The 17,511-nt window shown below is 50.1% G+C and overlaps 1 protein-coding gene and 1 pseudogene across 11 annotated transcripts in view; one reads left to right on the forward strand and one right to left on the reverse strand.

The window, feature by feature from the left end:
• The first annotated feature begins 19 nt into the window (after positions 1-19).
• The window catches only part of CNIH3 (cornichon family AMPA receptor auxiliary protein 3), a 218,051-nt gene continuing 200,559 nt past the window's right edge, over positions 20-17,511 (forward strand). Inside the window, exons 1-4 of one of the 11 annotated variants that reach the window (XM_073899835.1) lie at positions 20-206; positions 925-1,182; positions 9,636-9,711; positions 14,300-15,725. In XM_073899835.1, coding sequence (XP_073755936.1) covers positions 15,660-15,725 — 66 coding nt within the window. In that variant the 5' untranslated portion in view covers positions 20-206; positions 925-1,182; positions 9,636-9,711; positions 14,300-15,659. The other 10 variants (XM_073899837.1, XM_073899839.1, XM_073899836.1 and 7 more) reach the window with 10 other exon arrangements.
• LOC112828758 (thymosin beta-10-like) lies at positions 3,062-3,477 on the reverse strand (annotated as a pseudogene).

The following is a 17,511-nucleotide window of genomic DNA, read 5'->3' on the forward strand; positions in this document are numbered from 1 at the left end:
GCGGGGCCCGCCGCGGGGCTGAGCCCCGGCGCTGGCGGCGGCGGCGGCGGCGGGCGGCGGCGGAGGCAGCGGCCGCCTCGGCGCTCGGTGGCTGCGCTCCGCTCCCTGGTGTGTTGATTCTTCCCCCAGCTGCTGCCTAATGGAGTCCAGGCGCTCGCGTCACAGGAAATGCCTATACTGCCCTCCTCACTCACTTCCGGTGGCAGGTATGGAACCTATGGGGGGCCTGTCAGCCGGCACGTGCGCCGGGCGGCCGGGCCTTGGGGCGGGCGGCGGGCGGCCGCGACCCCGGCCCCGATCCCCCCCGACCCGGGTCCCCCGGACCCTGGCCTTCCCGACGGCCGCCTTGGCAGGAGTAAGTGCGGCGGCCCCAGGCCCGGCGCAGGTTGGCGCTGGCCGGGGTCGCGGCGGGGGTCGGGGGGGGGCGGTCCGGGGCGTCGGGGCCGGGGAATGGGGGTCGGTGTCGACGCGGGCCAGGTCGGGGTCGAGGGGGTCGCGGCCGGGGGGTCAGAGGGTCGGGGGGCGTCGGAGTCGGCGCGGGCCGGGGTCGCGGTCGAGGGGGGCCGGGCGCGGCGGGGCGTCGAGACCCGGACGTGGAGGCACAGGGCGGGCGGCCCCGGCGGCTCACCCAGCGGTCACCCGGACCGAAACCGGCGTGACCAGGCTCTGCGTCTTAGTGTGGAGAAACCCGAATTTCCGAGCGGCGCCCCGCCGACGCGCCCGGGCCGCCCCCCGGGGTCTGGGGCGGTGGGCGGAAGGGAGCCCGCGCCCCCCAGGGGAGGCGGGCTGCCGCGGGAGAGCGGGATGTGCGGGACCCCGAGGCCCTGCCCGGGGGCAGCCCCTGGCCCTGCCAGCCGCCTCCGCCGGACGTGCATCCCGAGCAGGCTTGGGACTCGGCTTGAGATCCAGGCCTGACATTTTCAGGTGAGACGTGAGGGTTCCATGTCACTGTGACGTGCCCGTTTGTGTGCACGCAGAAATGCAGCAGCAAAGACTGGGCTGAATGAACCCTGACCGTCGGTGAAGGGTCTGCGTTACCCCAGACGGTGTGTACGCGCCTGTACAAACATTTTCTCGGAAATGAAAAGGAAATCTTCCTCAGAAGTAGTTTCCGCGTGGAAAAAACGTAGATTCAACTGATGCGCCTTCTATCTCTGAAATTTCCAGTGTTAGTAACTCAAGGTAACGTCAGGGAGGCCTTGGGAGACAGTCCCTTTTAAATTCAAAAAATGATAAAAAAAAATGATGCTTATGAGAAATTAGTGAAAGAATCCTGAGCTCTATTGATCCTCAGACTGGAAGAAGGGGGAGGAAGTCCAGTGCAGGCGCTTACAGAGACCCAGCTTTATAGTTCTCATCTCTCAAGTATGCTTCCAGGTGGCGGTGTAATTGCAAGGTGACTCACGCTGGATGTTTTTCTTCTCCTGAGACAGACGGAGTGCTAGGTGCGGATCAGAGGGCACTGTCATTGTGTCCAGCAGAGCCTGAATTACTGGGTGCTGGACACCTTCAGAGGTCCCTGTGTGTCTGTGAGCTTTACGACCTTATTATTAAAAGTTACTGCTGATACAAAATTTATTTTTTGCAAAGTTATTTATTGGTTAGACTCATAACGGTACTGAGGACGAGCTTCTCAATAAAGTGTATAGCTTTCGTAAAGGAAATAATGATTTAGTGGTCACTGCAGATAAGGCCCACACTTCATTAACAGAAATAAAAGGATGAAAAGAAACAAACGGCTCAGTTGCTGTCTAAACTTAATATGTTTATCCCAGCTTTTCTATTTTTTTAGGTGACCCAGACTGCTCTTGTTAGAATTCTGAATTTATGAGGTCCGTGTGCACTTTTTCTCCGTGCTGAAATAGAGCTGGAGAACCTGGTGCCTGAGCTCCGGGTGTTTTTAGAGCCGGTTTCAAGTCCGTGTGCAGATGAACAATTCTGGAATAGCACTCTGCACACTCACAGACCGTCAGTCACAGCGTTATTACCTGCAGGATGAAATCCAGAGTCTGTCTTGCTCTCTGCAGACTTGACCTCAGGCCTTGTTTTTGATTTTATTCCTTACCACTCCCTATATGAACCCCTCATGACTGTCCCCCAGATGTGCTGGGCTCACTTCATCTTTTTAGTCTCTACCCTTCTGATTCCAGTTCATCTTTCAAGATTTGGCTCCTGACTTCCAGCCTCCTGGCCCTCCGTGTATTACTTCAATCCTAAAGGCTGTTCCTAATTTTTGCTAATTTACTAAGTCAGCAGAGAGGAACCTTTCTAGACCTCTATTCCCCAGAGGTATAAAAAGCATAGGAGATATCCCAGTAAAACACACACAGGAAGGATGATTATGATTTTGTGAAAGTTTTGTTTCAGTGACAGATATGTATCTATGCTTCACAAAGTAAAATATATTTCTCCTTTTGGACAGTCTCAAAAAAGTTTAAAAAATAGTCATGTAGGACATGTGAGTGACAAAAAGACAAGACATAGGTGTTAGATACTGAAATGCAAATTACTAGTACTGTCCAAGTTAGTGCCTAACTGGAAAAATTAAAGAGCTACTGGATTAAAAAAAAGCTGAGGTAGTGTGTGTTAATAATAAAATATAAAACTACATTTTCACAAAAGTCTTTATTTATTTGAGAGAGAGCATACGAGGTGGGGGGTAAGGGAGGGGCGGGAGGAGAGGGAGAAGCAGACTTTTCGCTGAGCAGGGAGCCCGACCCAGGGCTCAATCCCAGGACCCTGAGGTCATGATCTGAGCCAAAGGCAGGTGCTTAATCAACTGAGCCACCCAGTTGCTCCACAAATGTCTTTTTTTTTTAAGATTTTTTTTATTTTTAAATGATCTGTACACTCACCATGGGGCTCAAACAACCCCACGATCAAGCGTCGCAGGCTCCACTGAGTGAGCCAGCTGGGTTCCCCTTTCACAAAAGTCTTTGTAAAACTAGTAAAGACTATTGTTCTGTTACGGTGTGAGTTTGGTATCACAACCTGGTACTTAGCAACATCAGTATTATTCAGTTCATTAAATTTTTTTATTTTTTGCCACGAGGTGTGTTTTATTTTCATTAAACATACAGATAAGTTGCTATAATATCCCAGGGCAAACTGGAGAATTTGGCAGTTCGATGGGGGGGGGGGTCCCGTCAGAGACCCGCAGGCTGGTGGTGTCGGCACGGAGTGCCCGGGTTCACAGTGCAGCTTGTCGCTCGTGTCCATCTTGCAGCTGGCTCTTCTTCCTCCACATCACGACTGGGGTGTGTTGAAGATGATGGGGGTGGGGAATCCTCTAGGTTCTTAGGAAATTTCACTCTGCTTCTCCTGCTCAATGGTCTCTTTGGTCGGCAGGGTGTTCTCCTGCGTCTCCGTTTTCTTCAGCTTTGGCCTTATCGAAGCTGGCGATTTCCCCCATGTCCGGCTTGTCTGCCATTTTCTTTAAGTGATCCGTGGAGTTCCGCTCCGAGCCTGGCGCCTGGTGCTCCCGTGCAAGAGACCCAGTTCCTTAAATTTTTGTTAGGAAAAGGTAGTTTTCATGATCTCGGGTATTCCTGAGGAGGGCATATTTCATATTTCTATCTCTGGCTTCTTTTCGGGCTCTTCTTGCTGAGGGTTCTGAAATTGGCAAGCTGGCCCTGGACTTGGGGGGGCCAGGGAGAATCCAGGAAGGAGCCTGGTGCTTGGAGTCAGAACCCTTGGCCCGCTGACTTTGGGTGAGTCGTGGCCCTGCACACATGCCATCTTGCAGGTGCAGGAAGTGGCACCGGCCTACTTGCTGAGTTGGTGTGGGGGTCAAATGAGAGAACAAATAGAACAGGTATTTGGAAAAATGCTCCGTCGAAAGATTTCAATATAGAGTTTAATCCCTCCAACGTTTCAAAAAGGACTCGAGGCAGCTAAGTGCAAAGATGTAAGATGGCTTTATTGTTGTTCATATTTCTGAGCCGTGGGCTCTGTGGTCATTTTTTTAACCCCGACTCAGCCACGGGACTGTGTTCTTGTGCACCCTGAGGCCGGCAGCTCTGAATGCCCTGCTTCCTTGGTCTTCCTGAGCAGGGAGCTTCCAATACCTGCAGAATAACCTGGCAGTCGAACCCACCGCCCCCCGCGTGTCTCTCCGGCGCCCGCGTCTGCTCCCCCGTCTGCACACCTTCCGTTCCTGCCGCGAGCCTTCCGTACACGCCTGGCAGTGGAGCGGGGACAGCAGGCGGATCTGAGCGCGAGGGCAGGACTCCTGCTTTGCCCCAGGAACCCTTCCTCTCACACGTGGACAGAGAGCAGTGTCGCCTTCCTCAGCGGCAAGCAGCTCTTTCCCGAGCTGTTGCTGAGACCCACTGGCTGTACGTCAGTGTCCCAGGAGGTTTCTGAAGGAATTCAAGTGAACCAAGGGAACTGGATGGTCCTTTTCCAACCAGGCACCTGGGATGGACTGGAGTGGCTTGTGCTTGCTGCACTCCCTTTGGTGGCAGGCCCCATTGAAACACCCCATAGGACGCTGAGCTTCACGTGCTGAGATCTTCCCTAAGCACTGGTGTAAGAGCAGAAAGAGTGCGGCAGGGGCCTGTGCTGATCCGGAAACAGCATCAGGATGCGTTATTGAGGGGGCACCAGGGCGGCTCAGCCAGTTAGGCGTCTGCCTTCGGCTCAGGTCATATGGTCCCAGGGTCCTGGGATCGAGCCCCGCATCGGGCGCCCTGCTCCGCGGGAGGCCTGCTTCTCCCTCTCCCTCTGCCCCTCCCCCCACTAGTGCCTGAGCTCTCTCTTTATCTCAAATAACTGAATAAAATCTTTAAAAAAATAAGATATGTTATTGAGTAAAAAACGTATTTCACAAAACTGCACGATAGGACTCCTTTTAGTAAATAAATCAATGTACACGCATACGTTATTTTTCTGGTAGGATAGAAAAGCATAAAGCTTTGGGGGGGAAGGACTCGGCAGTGAGAAGGGGGCTATTTTTTCCCTTTGATACTTCGGTGTTTGCATTTTCTAACTATAAGTATTTTTTTCAAGTGTCATTTTAATTTTGCTCCCTTTTTTTTTGTATTAATGTTATGTTTTTAAAGTGCTCATGTTTTTCACAGTACACTCAAAAACCATCAAAATATTCATGAGGATTTAGTCATAATAAAACCATGCCACGTAAGGTAGTGTTGTACATACTTAATTGACATTAAATATATATATATTTTTAAATCTCCTTTTCGTTACCTGCACCCCCTGTGTCCTCAGACTGCTCACTCTGTGCACACACACCCTCTTTCTCATTTGGTTAAATTCATCTGGGGAATAAAGGGCAAAAAGACATTCCTATTTATTAACTTTGAAAAGTTGCTAAATAATTAATAGCCCCTGGGGTCTGCATGGTAGACAACAGGCCCTTTGGGCAGTCTTCCTCATCCTCAGTTTCATATAAGCTCTTCATTCCTCTGGCATTAGAATCATAAAGAATAGCCAACGGTAAAACACAATTATGAGTGTTAACAGAAAGAAATTCTCATTATGAGAAAATACCTTTTCAGAATGTGTGCACAGGGCATATAGAAGTAATGGTGTAATGGCAAGACTTTTAAAAATTAAAAATTTTAATATTTTAATTCTCTGGACCTTTTCAGTTATTTGGAAGTCATGCTCTTTATTAAATAATACTAAACGTATAGGCAAATGTGAAGCATTATAATAGCCTCAATTAAAAAAAAACTTGAATGAGCCCACGGATGCCAGTCATTAACAACAAAAGAGCAAAATAGTGGCTCTTAGCCTCTTTTTGGGATGTGTGGAGTGGCGCTAGGCTAAACCGAGGCTAGCAGTTGAGGGGCGCCCGGGTGGCTCGGTCAGTGAGGCGTCTGGGTCTTGATTTCGGCTCAGGTCGTGATCTCAGGGTTGTGGGACTGAGCCCCATGTTGGGGAGTCTGCTTGTCCCTCTGCCCCTTCCTCCGCTGGTGCTCACCGTCTCTCTCTCTCAAATAAATAAGTAAAATCTTTAAAAAAAAAACGGAAAGACTGGCCGTTGAGGGCCTTGCTGGTCCCTTGGGTGCGAATAGGGTTTGTGTCCTCGAACAGAGGAGTGGCCTTTCTGTATGCATTTCTGAAATACAAGGGCGTCCACTTTCCTGCGACACCTCTGACCTCTTAGAGTATTTTTTTCTTTACCGCCAATTATTGACAAGTATTGTTTTGTGACAAATAGGGTAATAGCTAGAGATAGATGTGTTTGAAAGGTTTAACCACAGAGTTTCAACAACACTGTTCCCTTCCTTTGGTTTCTGAGAGCCCACCCTTCCTGTTCTTTCTTTCTGGCGGTGTGGCATGGGTCCTCAGCAGGGCTTCTGTAGTCCTAGAGTAATGCTAAGGGCCAACACTGGGCATCATTTTAAGTGCTCTGCACATACTGTACTATTTTAATCTCACAACCTTGTGAGGTGTGTACTGTTACCTGCATTTCCCAGGTGACAGACTGAAGCACGGGACATTAGAGGTCATGTGGCTGGTGTGCGGGGGAGCTGGGTGCTCAACCCCTACGCTCTTCAGAGAGGCCTGGTATTAGTCTGAAAAGTGCCCACTGTTGAGGTTCCTAGGGGTCAGAAGAAGAAATGGAGCAAGTCCTATAAATTAATTTTTTACCCTTGCCCTTTTAGTGGGAATGAATCCTTGTTCCCTGCCTGTGAAACCTTTACTTTCATTAGCCTGGTTAGTAGATACGTGAGCCCAGAGGGAGGGCAGGGTTGTCCTTCCTCCACGAGCCACCGCAGGGATCAGAGAGCCGGTTCATTTCTCCAAGAAGCCCTTGTTGAAATCCAGCGTTTTGCCCAGAAGGGAAGCAAAGTGAGCTAGGTGCAGCCTGGAGATGTGCTTCTCAATCGAGTGCCTTCACCGAGAGGTGGTGAGTGGACGAGGCGAGCCCCAGACCTGGAAGGCTTCCTGGGAGACACGCTGGGGTCAAGAGGCCCTAGCCGGGTTATTTTTGCAATGACTTGTGTCTGTCTCAGGAGGGCTTCTAGACTGAAAGCCCATATGAGTCCAGCATCCTGGAGTAAGAAAGAGCCAGACTTGTTTTATACAGGCATTGACAGTTGATTACTCCACTAGCAGCTCCAGCCCGGTCGGCGGGCTAAGGGGGCCAGAGACCTCTCACTGAGATGAGGCTGGACAGCACAGCCTCAGTATCTAGGGATACACAGGAAGGGTTAGCACCGGGCGGCTGCAGGAGCTTCTGTTCTGGGTCCGCTCTTCCGGGGGGGGGCATCCGGGCCTTGTAGAGACCTTCCATTGGCATACCCCCCAGAGGGTGTGGATAAATGATTGCTCTTTCATATCCGAATCCCTAGTAAATATTTCTATTTAACCCCTTCTCTGAGAGTAGGCACACTGTGTTTCCTCTGCTGCCCAGTGTGCAGATGTGGTTTGGGTCCTCCTGTTTCAGATGCTCTGCTTGATGAAGACAGAATGGCCGAGCCAACTTCTGGAGGCCCCGGTAGCCTAGGGGTTCAATGGTGATGGTTTCCGTCGTCACTATGTAATGTTTGATTCGGCTGGGGAGGGGTGGAGGAGAGGAGTCACAGACATCCCCAAAGCATGACCACTTGGCTCTGCTATAGCTTTAAAAAGGTGTTATCGTATAAGATTTTAAACATACACAAAAGTAGAACACCGCCGTTGACCCTTGAACTGTGCAAGTCCACTGAGATGCGGATTTTTTGAGCACAGTCCTGTAAATATATGTTCTCTTCCTTATGATTTTCTTAATAGCATTTTCTTTTCTCCAGCTTACTTTATTGTAGGAACACAATGCATAATACACACAACATACACAATAATGTGTCCACTGACTGTTTATGTTATCGGTGAGGCTTCCGGGGAACTGCAGGCTATATTAGCAAGTAAGCTTTGGGGGAGGCAAAGGTTATACATGGATTCTTGCCTGGGGGGGGCGTCAGTGCCCCCCAGCCCCCGTGTTGTTCCCGGGTCAGCTGTACCAGCCGCCAGCTCCTCGATTCTCGTCTTCTTGTCCCCCCTCTTCAGACTATTTTGAGACAAATCCAAGATGTTATTTTAGTTATAATATATGTACTTATACTTCAGTATGTAGCTCTAAATGATAAGAACTCTTGTTGAAAACATTGATGCACGTCTGCCTTCGGCTCAGGTCATGGTCCCGGGGTCCTGGCATCGGGCTCCCTGCTCCGTGGGAAGCCTGCTTCTCCCTCTCCCACTCCCCCTGCTTGTGTTCCCTCTCTCGCTGTGTCTCTCTCTGTCAAATAGAAAACACTGATGCAAACCTTTTATCTCACCTAAACAATTATTAGTTATCATCAAATATGCAGTTAATGACCAAAGTCTCGCAAGTTCTTTTGTAACAGCTGGCTTGTGTGAGGCAAAATCCAACAAGGTCTGCACATTAACTTTGGCTGATATATTTCTCAAGTCTCTTTTTTTAGGAAACATTTTGTTATGAAAGTATAATAAGGGGCACCTGGGTGGCTCAGTCGTTAAGCGTCTGCCTTGGGCTCAGGTCATGATCCCAGGGTCCTGGAATCGAGCCCTGCATCAGGCTCCCTGCTCCGTGGGAAGCCTGCTTCTCCCTCTACCAGTCCCTCTGCTTGTGTTCCCTCTCTCGCTGTCTCTCTGCCGAATAAACAAATAAAATCTTTAAAAAAAAAAAAGAAAGTATAATAAACGGGGAAGAGTGCACAAATCCTTATGTGTACAACTCAGTGAATTGTTTCCTGTGAGACCACCACCCATGTCATGAAATAGAATGTTGCCCGGACCTCAACGGCATCTTACTGTAGCTTTAATTTGCATTTTTCTGATGACTAATCCTGTTGTGCCCTTTTAAAATATTTTTTAGTGGGGGGCATTGGGATATAGTCTCTTTTATGAAGTGCCTTTTCAAGTGTTTTACTTCTCCCTCCTTTTAAAATTGTGTTTCCTTTTTCTTATTGATTTGTGGAATTATTTATGTATTCTGAATATGAGGGCTTTGTTGGATACATGTGCTGCAAATTTCTTCTCCCACTGTGTGGTTTGCTTTCACTCTCTTAATGGTGTCTTGATGAGCAGAAGTTCTTAATGAAATCCAATTCATCAATTGTTCCCTTTATGGTTTGTGCTTTTTGTGTCCTACTTTGGAAGTCATTCCCTGTCCTCAAGGGCGTGAAGATATTCTCCTAAGATACTCTCTGGAAGTTTCTTTTTTTTAAAAGATTTTATTTATTTATTTGAGAGAGAGTGAGAGAGAAAGAGAGGCCAAGAGGGGGTAGGGTCAGAGGGAGAAGCAGACTCCCTGCTGAGCAGGGAACCTGATGTGGGACTCGATCCCGGGACTCCGGGATCATGACCTGAGCCGAAGGCAGTTGCCCAACCAACTGAGCCACCCAGGTGCCCTCTCTGGAAGTTTCAATGTCTTGCCTTTCCAGGGTATGTCTACAGTCCTCCTAGAATTTAGTGGTTTTTTTTTTTTTAAGTTTATTTATTTAAGTAATCTCTACACCAAACGTGAGGCTTGAACTCACGACCCTGAGACCAAGAGTCGCATGCCCTTCCAACTGAGCCAGCCAGGCGCCCCTAAGATTTAGTTTTGGGACTGGTGTGAAGTAGGGGTCAAGGCTCATTTGTTTTTCTATGTTTATATCCAGATGGACCAGCACCATTTTGAGAAGACCATTCCTTCCTCCCTGCCCTGCAGTGTGGTGTCATTATCAAAAATTAGAGGTGTGTACACATGTGGGTCTGTTTCTAAACCCTCTTTGTTCTATTGGTCTGTTGTGTATCTTTGTGTTTTGCTGACAGAAGTTTCTGCTAATACCGTATTGACTTAATTGCTGTAATTTTACAATAAGTGTTGCCGTCTGGGGATGTAAATCTTTCCACTGTGTTTTGCTTCTTCAATATCGCCTTGGCTCTTCTGGCCATTTGCATTTCACAGAACAATGGAGTCATCTTGTCAATTTCCACAAAAACTTGCTGAGATTTTGACTGGACTTGAATAAAATCCGTAGATTAATTTGGGGAAAACAAATGTCTTTATGATATTGAACCTTTGTGCCTAGGAGCACGGCATGCTTTCCCATTAATATAGGTCTTCTTTAGTTTTTCTCAGCAGTGTTTCTGGATTCTCTGGAGAGGTCTTGCACATCTTTTATCGGATTTATTCCCATGTGTTGGATGTGTTTTTTTTTAGGCTAATGTAAGTGGTGTCATGTTTAAAATTTTGTTTTCCTCTCCCTGTCCTAATATTAAGATTATTGACGGGTAGTTCATCATCAAAGATAAATTCAAATTCCTATTATCAGAACTATTTTTTAGTCTTGAACTTGGCATGTTTTTACAGTTTATATTTGCTTTCCACTTAGAAATAGTTTACCTGTATGATTGGTCTTTAATTATTTTAAAGGATCAAACTCAAACTCTCCCTTTGGAAGAATCGGGAAGAGGGTGACTCCAGAAATCTATTTAGGTGAGGAACGAAGGATTCTCCTGGGAAGAATCCATCTTACGCAAGTGAGAGCCAGGCTGGACCTACTTGACCCCGTAACAAAGCCCTTCCCTGAGGGAGGGAGACCGTGTGGCGTCTGTCACTCATTTGTCTTCTAGCCTGGGTGTCCATAGTTCATATCTTAGTCCTGGGAGGACAGTGTGCAGAAGGGAGGGCTGCAGGTAAAACATGGAAGGAACTCTTTTATTTTTATTTTTTTTCAAAATTTTATTTAAATTCTAGTTAGTTAAGATATAGCGTAATATTGATTTCAGGAGTAGAATTCAGTGATTCACCACTTACATATGATGACATCCAGTGCCCATCACAACAGGTGTCCTCCTTAATCCCCATCACCCTTCTGGCCCCTCCCCCACCTGCCTCCCTCCATCAGCCCTCAGTTTGTTCTCTATCTTTCTGTTATGGTTTGTTCCCCCCTCCCATATGCTCATTGGTTTTGTTGGTAAGTGACTCTTTCAATGATAATTTCAGAAAACACTGGGCGTAATCTGTTGGGCAGCATATTATAGCAGGAGGGCGTTGTCCCTTACCTCACCCAGAGCCCTGTCGTTCGGGCACTTTGTGGCAGGACATAGTACAGGCTTCCCCCTGCCAGTAGGAGCAGTGGTGGTAGGAACAACGGGTTCCACGTGTTGGCTACTTGCCATGTGCTCGGTACTTCATAAACAGTAACTCATTGACTTTTACCAGGGTGGAAACAGGCACAGAGAGGCTGGGGAACCTGCCCCAGGTCTCGGAGCTCACAGATGGCCATGCCAGGATTCAAAGCCAAGCTCGCAGGTCCCAGAGCCTGTGCTGTTGACAGGATGTGGCCGCTCAGGCGGTGGCAGCAGATAGGGGCTAGCGCGGGAGAGCGGGAACAGGGTGAGGATCCTGCAGCATGCCTGGCGGAGAGCCCCGTGAGCTTTCCCTTGAGGACTGAGAACTAGCTCGGGGTGGGGCGGGGGCTGAATGAGCCGCTGAAGGTCAAGAGAAGGGAAGCAGGTCATCGTAATTTGACCATCCGATCAGATTTCCAGACTTAGGAAACCTTACATGGATTTGTTTTTTAATTTTATCACCTGAAAATTTCCTTGGGTAAGTGGAATCATGACTTGTGGTCTGTTCTTTCTCTGAGGTGATGGGCACATCTATATTTAGACCGATAGTCATGCTTCTGTGGTGATGGATCAGTGTGTACCTCCAAACACGGCTGTGCATGGAGGTGATCGCACAGAGAAATCATCAATGTGGTAGGTTCGATGCACACACATCAGAGGGACTTCTCTCCAGACTTACGGATGAAGCAGGTGCACCGCGGTGGTGCCCGGGTAGAGATTCCCAGCTGGGCCAGCATCGCAGGCCCCAGCCGCATCTGCGCAGAAGGCACTTAGGGCTCCACAGGCCCCGTGCACAAGACCGTGGATGCTGATGGGATTTCCTTTAACCCCGTCCTTCCCCTCGCCTCCCACATATCGTGTGTCACGGAGCTCCACTGATTCTACCCTTTTAACAGCTTTCCGTTGGGCGCCTGGGTGGCTCAGTTGGTTAAGCGACTGCCTTCGGCTCAGGTCATGATCCTGGAGTCCGGGGATCGAGTCCCACATCGGGCTTCCTGCTCAGCAGGGAGTCTGCTTCTCCCTCTGACCCTCTTCCCTCTCGTGCTTTCTATCTCTCATTCTCTCTCTCTCAAATAAATAAATAAAATCTTTAAAAAACAACAACAACAACAACAAAAAAAAAACCCCAGCTTTCCGTGTGTCTCCTCTTCCTCCTCCTCTGGTGCTACTGGGAGGTACGTTCACAGATGTGTTTTCACCTGGACTGGATGATAACCTCCTGCCTGTTTTGCTCTTTTCTCTCTTAATTGCCTTTGCTGCCACCGGAATTATCTCTGTAAACAGAAAGCCATCGTGTCACTTCCCTCCTTAAAAATACGTGGATGGCCCCCACTGCTCAGAGGACTAAAATCCAACAGGCAGAGGCGGGTCTCTGCAGCTCCTTACCAACTGGCTCCTGCCTCTCTTTCCAGGCCCCGTCTCCCTCACGCCTGCCCTGGGGGCTCCCGGAGCCCGGGCTCTGCTTCCAGACATGGCGCCTCGTGGTGCTGTTCCCCCATGGGGTTCCTTCCCTGCCACCCCTCTGCTCTCCTTTGCCCGTCTGGCCAGCCCTTCACTTCCTTGGAGATTGTTCTCAGAAGCACGGATTAAATGTCTGCCTTCCCTGCTAGACTCGAGCCCAGTAAACCGCAGGGATCTATCTGCTGGAGGCCGTCCTCCCTTCATCCAGCCATCCATCCGTTCCTTCGACTACTCCTCCCCGAGCACTAGCTGTATGCAAGGCACCGTGCTAGCAGCTGGAAATACTAAATGCTTGTTTCCACCGAGCTCGTATGCTAGTGAGAGAAGGCAGGCTAGGAAGACAGAAACGCAGCAACAGATCAGGTGGTGTGAAGCGAGAGGCAGGGTCACGTGACCCGCCATGCGTGGGTAAATACTTGGAGGGCCAGGGAGGGCCCCTCAGAGGGGTGCCCGGGAGGCTCAGACCTCAGCCAGCCACCCCTGAGGAGATCAGGGTAAAGAGCATTCCAGGCAGAGGCAGCAGATAATACAAAGGCCTCGGGCTAACGACAAGCTGACTTAGAACAAGCACACTGGTGACCTAACGTCTCAGGGTGCAGCGGAGAAAATGCCTCCAAGAGACAAGTAGAGAGAAAGGTCATAGCTCGTTTTGGAGTCAAAGGTGATTCGTTCTCCGAAACTTCCTGGGTACTTGTTGGCGGTGGCCAATGGCAGAATGAAGGGCCCTGTTGTTCACAACTGAGACACAGAAGTGCTTAGGAAAGTAGGTGCCGAGTCCCCTCCCCGCGGCACCTGGAGCTGGGCGTTCTGTCTGTCCGCCCGTTTGTAAGGTCAGGAAGGCCCGTGTGAAGGAGCTGCACAGTTTTAATTTCTCTTCTTCTTGGTGCCTTTGTTTTGCCCAAGGCACACGCACTTCATATACCTGCAGGAAGGTGAATACTCTTCTACTGAAATACGCCGATTTTTACCCTTTGCGGTGGGGAGGCCCTTAGTTTACCCTCCGCTATCATTCCCCAGCTTACTCTTTTCTTACTCCCTTCCCATGCCCCAAGAAGAAAAGGTGCCTGTCCGAGACCCTGTGTGCTTTGGTGTGGGGCCATGGCCAAGGGTTCAGCGGGAGTTGGGGCTCACAGCAGCCTGTTTGCTTTCCAACTGCAAATGTCCCCCGGAAACCCTGAGTTTAGGGGCGGGAGACCCACGCTAGCTCTGTTGCGTAGAGAGGTGCTGCCCAGCATAGCCAACGTACACAGGAGGAGATGGCACTTTCTCTTCCCTGGTGGGTGGGCGGCTCTCAGGGCAGAGGTCGCACTGGCGGAAAGGCCCACCTTCTCATGGCCATACTAACCCAGGGGGTTGGCCCCGCCAAGGCTGTGTCTACACGGTGTCGTAGATGCTGCTGTGGTCCTGTGATCTATTTCTGTGGGTGTTTTCCCTTTTAATTATGTTCCCAGTTATTCTTGTGGGAATTGGCCATCTAGAAAACTTATATAACTGTACAGTACAGTAATTTAGTGTCGAAAGGAATTTGGGCCTCTAAACTTTTTGGGCAAGGTGACAGAGACCCACAACAGCCAGGTGTCTGGCCCAGGTGTCAGAGCGAGGTCCAACAGCCTTGCATTCCTGGCTTCCAGGCCAGTTCTTCTGTTCCCAGGGACTGCCCTTAGTCGTTGAAGGAGAGGTAGCAAACTGGTGACCCGAGATTCTTCTTCTTCTTCTTCTTCTTCTTCTTCTTCTTCTTTTTAAGCTAATAGTCCATGTTGAAACACTGGGAGAGTACACGAAAATCTGGATTTCTGGTTTCTTCGGAAAGCGCCGAGCCCACGCTTCTGCAAGACTAACCGTTGGTGTTAACAGTGGCTTCTGCCTTCATGCAGGTGATGTACATTCTAGTTCAGCACGGTCCCCTCTGCTCCCTGTGACCTCCCCAGCATCGAGCCTGATGGCCAGCAGCCATTTAGGGTCAAACTTGTGCTGTCGTATTTCCGGCAGTGGAACTAAGAAGAAGGTGAACTGTCTCTCATATCCACGTCTCTGTTAAACGTGGGCTGTGTTTCAAGACGAATGGGTATTTTAATTTTTTTTTAAAGATTTTATTTATTTATTTGAGAGAGAGAGAGAGAGAAACAGCATGAGAGGGGAGAAGGTCAGAGGGAGAAGCAGGCTCCCCGCTGAGCCGGGAGCCCGATGTGGGACTCGATCCCGGGACTCCGGGATCATGACCTGAGCCGAAGGCAGTCACTTAACCAACTGAGCCACCCAGGTGCCCCGAATGGGTATTTTAAAAAAGTAAAGTGTGTCAGGGCCAGAAGAATACAGTTCAAGGTGATATTATGAAACAGATCTGTTTGGCACCTGTAGGCGTTGGGAGTTGCAACTCTCAATACCGAGGTCATCGGACGAGCTTTGGGTACGTCTTTTCACTGGGGGGCTATGGTATACCTTTGACAAGTTTTGAAAGGAGATTTTCGTAGAGAAAGTGGAACAGAGAGAGGACATGGGACCCCTCTCTCCCCCTTGCCCACAGCAGAGCTACTAAAAGGAGGATCAGTTTGTTTAGACACTGAGTCCAGTTGTCCAAAAGGCTGGGCTTTGGGAACTCTGCACCGATTTCCTGGAGGATTACCTTGATCCGCCCACGGGCCATCATGCAACAGAGCTCGGGGAGTTGGAGCTCGGGGTTCCTCTGCCACTTGTTGACTTGACCCTGACGTTGCCTCGAGGACACCCACTTCTTATTTGGGGAAATAAACTGCAAATAAGCCACAGCCCAAACGGACCACACTCGTGGTTCCCTGGACAAGAGGTGCCGTGTTCTACCTGCCCAGTACTGCAGACGGTCCGCCGCTGGGCTCATCCCTGCTCGTGAACTGCCTTCTGGTCTCTGCTTCCGGCCGTCCTTCAACTCCACCATCTAATACTTCTTTTGTGAAGCCAGGAGGCTCCGTAAAGGTTAAAAATAATTCAGCGATGTTGTGCTGCGCATAATTGGCAGGTCGTGAGCCATCTGGAGAGCAGGAGAACCAGTTCTCTTGCTTCTCTTGGTTTGGTCTGTTTACTCTGCTGGTGCCCGTCCCTGACGCTTGGGCTGGGAGACCTGCTGAGGAATGCTTCCTCTGGGGTTCCGACGGGCACGGCTATTTGTCATGGCCTCAGAAGCTGCTTGGGGGCAGGTAAGGAAGACCGCCCTTTCGGGAGGGATAATTATGGTCAGTGACCTCGAGCTTGTAGCTTGGCCTTACTCTGCGCCCGAACTCAGGTGTGACTCAGGAAGTCCTCTGTCTGCTTTTGTGTGTCCACATCGGTGATTTCCTTACCTGCGTTACGGCAGGGAAACAGCCTCGGGTACTGCTGAGGGGACAGGGTTCTGAATCAGGCCTTTTGCCTGGCTGAGCACAGGGCTTAGAGGAGGAGTCTCTGTGCGGGAAGGATTAAGTCGAGGGAGGAGTCGTGGTCATCAGGGGACCAGACACCTGTCAAAACCAGGCATGACCGCCCACCTCCTCTCTGACTCACCCCCAAAGCATGATTGAACTGGAGGGGGTGTGTGGCAAGCAGGTATTTGATTCAGCGAGGCAGGCGGGGGCCTGAACCCTGTCCCTTCCCACCCCCGAGACCCCACTGGTTGCTTTTTTTCCAGGGACTGGGAAGCCTGGGGATCTCAGACCTTGACCAGTGAAGTCTGTCTTGGCCTTGTGTAGCCTCATCACGTGAGCGGCCTGATGAGGTAGAACTAGGGAAGAATAGCTAGACTTTTCAGGGGCTTAGGAGTCTCTTTGACTTACCAGGAATGCATCGGGTCCAGGATTATCCAGGAGTCACTGCGTTAACACAGTGCCTGGAGGGGAGGCCCCATCATTAAACCTGGCTTCCTTGAGGTAGACAAACCCCGAACAGATCGGGGTGGTGCTTGATGACCCCTTCCCTTGCCTCCGTGTGACCCTCCTCAGAGTGAGTATTCCCTTTGAAATGATCAAAGAAGTAGTCTGGTTAGCATTACAAGAGATTCTTCCAGTTCCATACCTCTTACATCATATGGAACAGGGTGATGGAAGAAAGCCCTACAATGGCCAGACCAGTGTGGGCCACATCAAAGCTGTGGTCATTACACCAGTCGTGGTCAATGAATGTGGATCCCAATATAGACAGCGTTTTATCCTTGTTTGTTTTCAAATGAAGCATTTGGCTTGTATATTATGCTTGAAACATTGAGCATCAAAATGCATGATTGTATTTGAATATGAACGCCACCTGTGTTTTAATGGTAAGTTGCCATTTTTATTGTGTGTACGGCAGCACAGGTGTATTATTTTAAATGATATAGATGACATGGAAGATGGATAGTGAGTTAAGTAATGACTGCTACTTCATGGGGCCTGTGGTAGGATGTACCAGTTTAGCAGATGAGGTCATTTGAATCACATGGAAAGGTCGCCTTCACCGCCTGTCAGAATGCATGGAAATCACAATGATCAGCAGCGTCCAGGGGATGCTGAACTCTTTTCTTACCCCCTCCCTCCCTGCACCCTGCCTCCTGCCCTCTCCCATAGGCTTGGCATCATTCTGCGTGGTGAAGTTCTACCAGGGGAAAGCCCCAGCGTGCAGTGGGTCTGGACCCTGTCCGAACCCTTCCCTGGACCCACGGCCAGAAGTGGGGTATGGTCTGGGGAGCAGCCCGGGCTTGTGCCAGCTGGGGCACGTGGCCAGGATCCCTTCCCTTCTTGACACTCTCAGGGAAGGGTCTGCCTGGCCAGAGCCATGGTCGCCGTTCCCCCTACCCGGTCCCCGACGGTGTTGTACCTGCCCCAACATTCCCTTTGTGCCGGCCTAGCTTTGGTGCTCCGGGAATTATAGGGTGAGGCTGGTGGGGGCGCTGCATGGTGCCCCACAGGCATGTCTGTCCCGCTGGGCGCCCCTGCGGGAGGAACGGTGCCTCCAGCCCTGGGCCCCAGGCCTGCT

Source organism: Callorhinus ursinus, unplaced genomic scaffold, assembly GCF_003265705.2.
Source record: "Callorhinus ursinus isolate GAN/ISIS: 27379988/994484 unplaced genomic scaffold, GSC_fseal_2.0 scaffold13, whole genome shotgun sequence".
NCBI classification, from domain to species: Eukaryota; Metazoa; Chordata; class Mammalia; order Carnivora; family Otariidae; genus Callorhinus; species Callorhinus ursinus.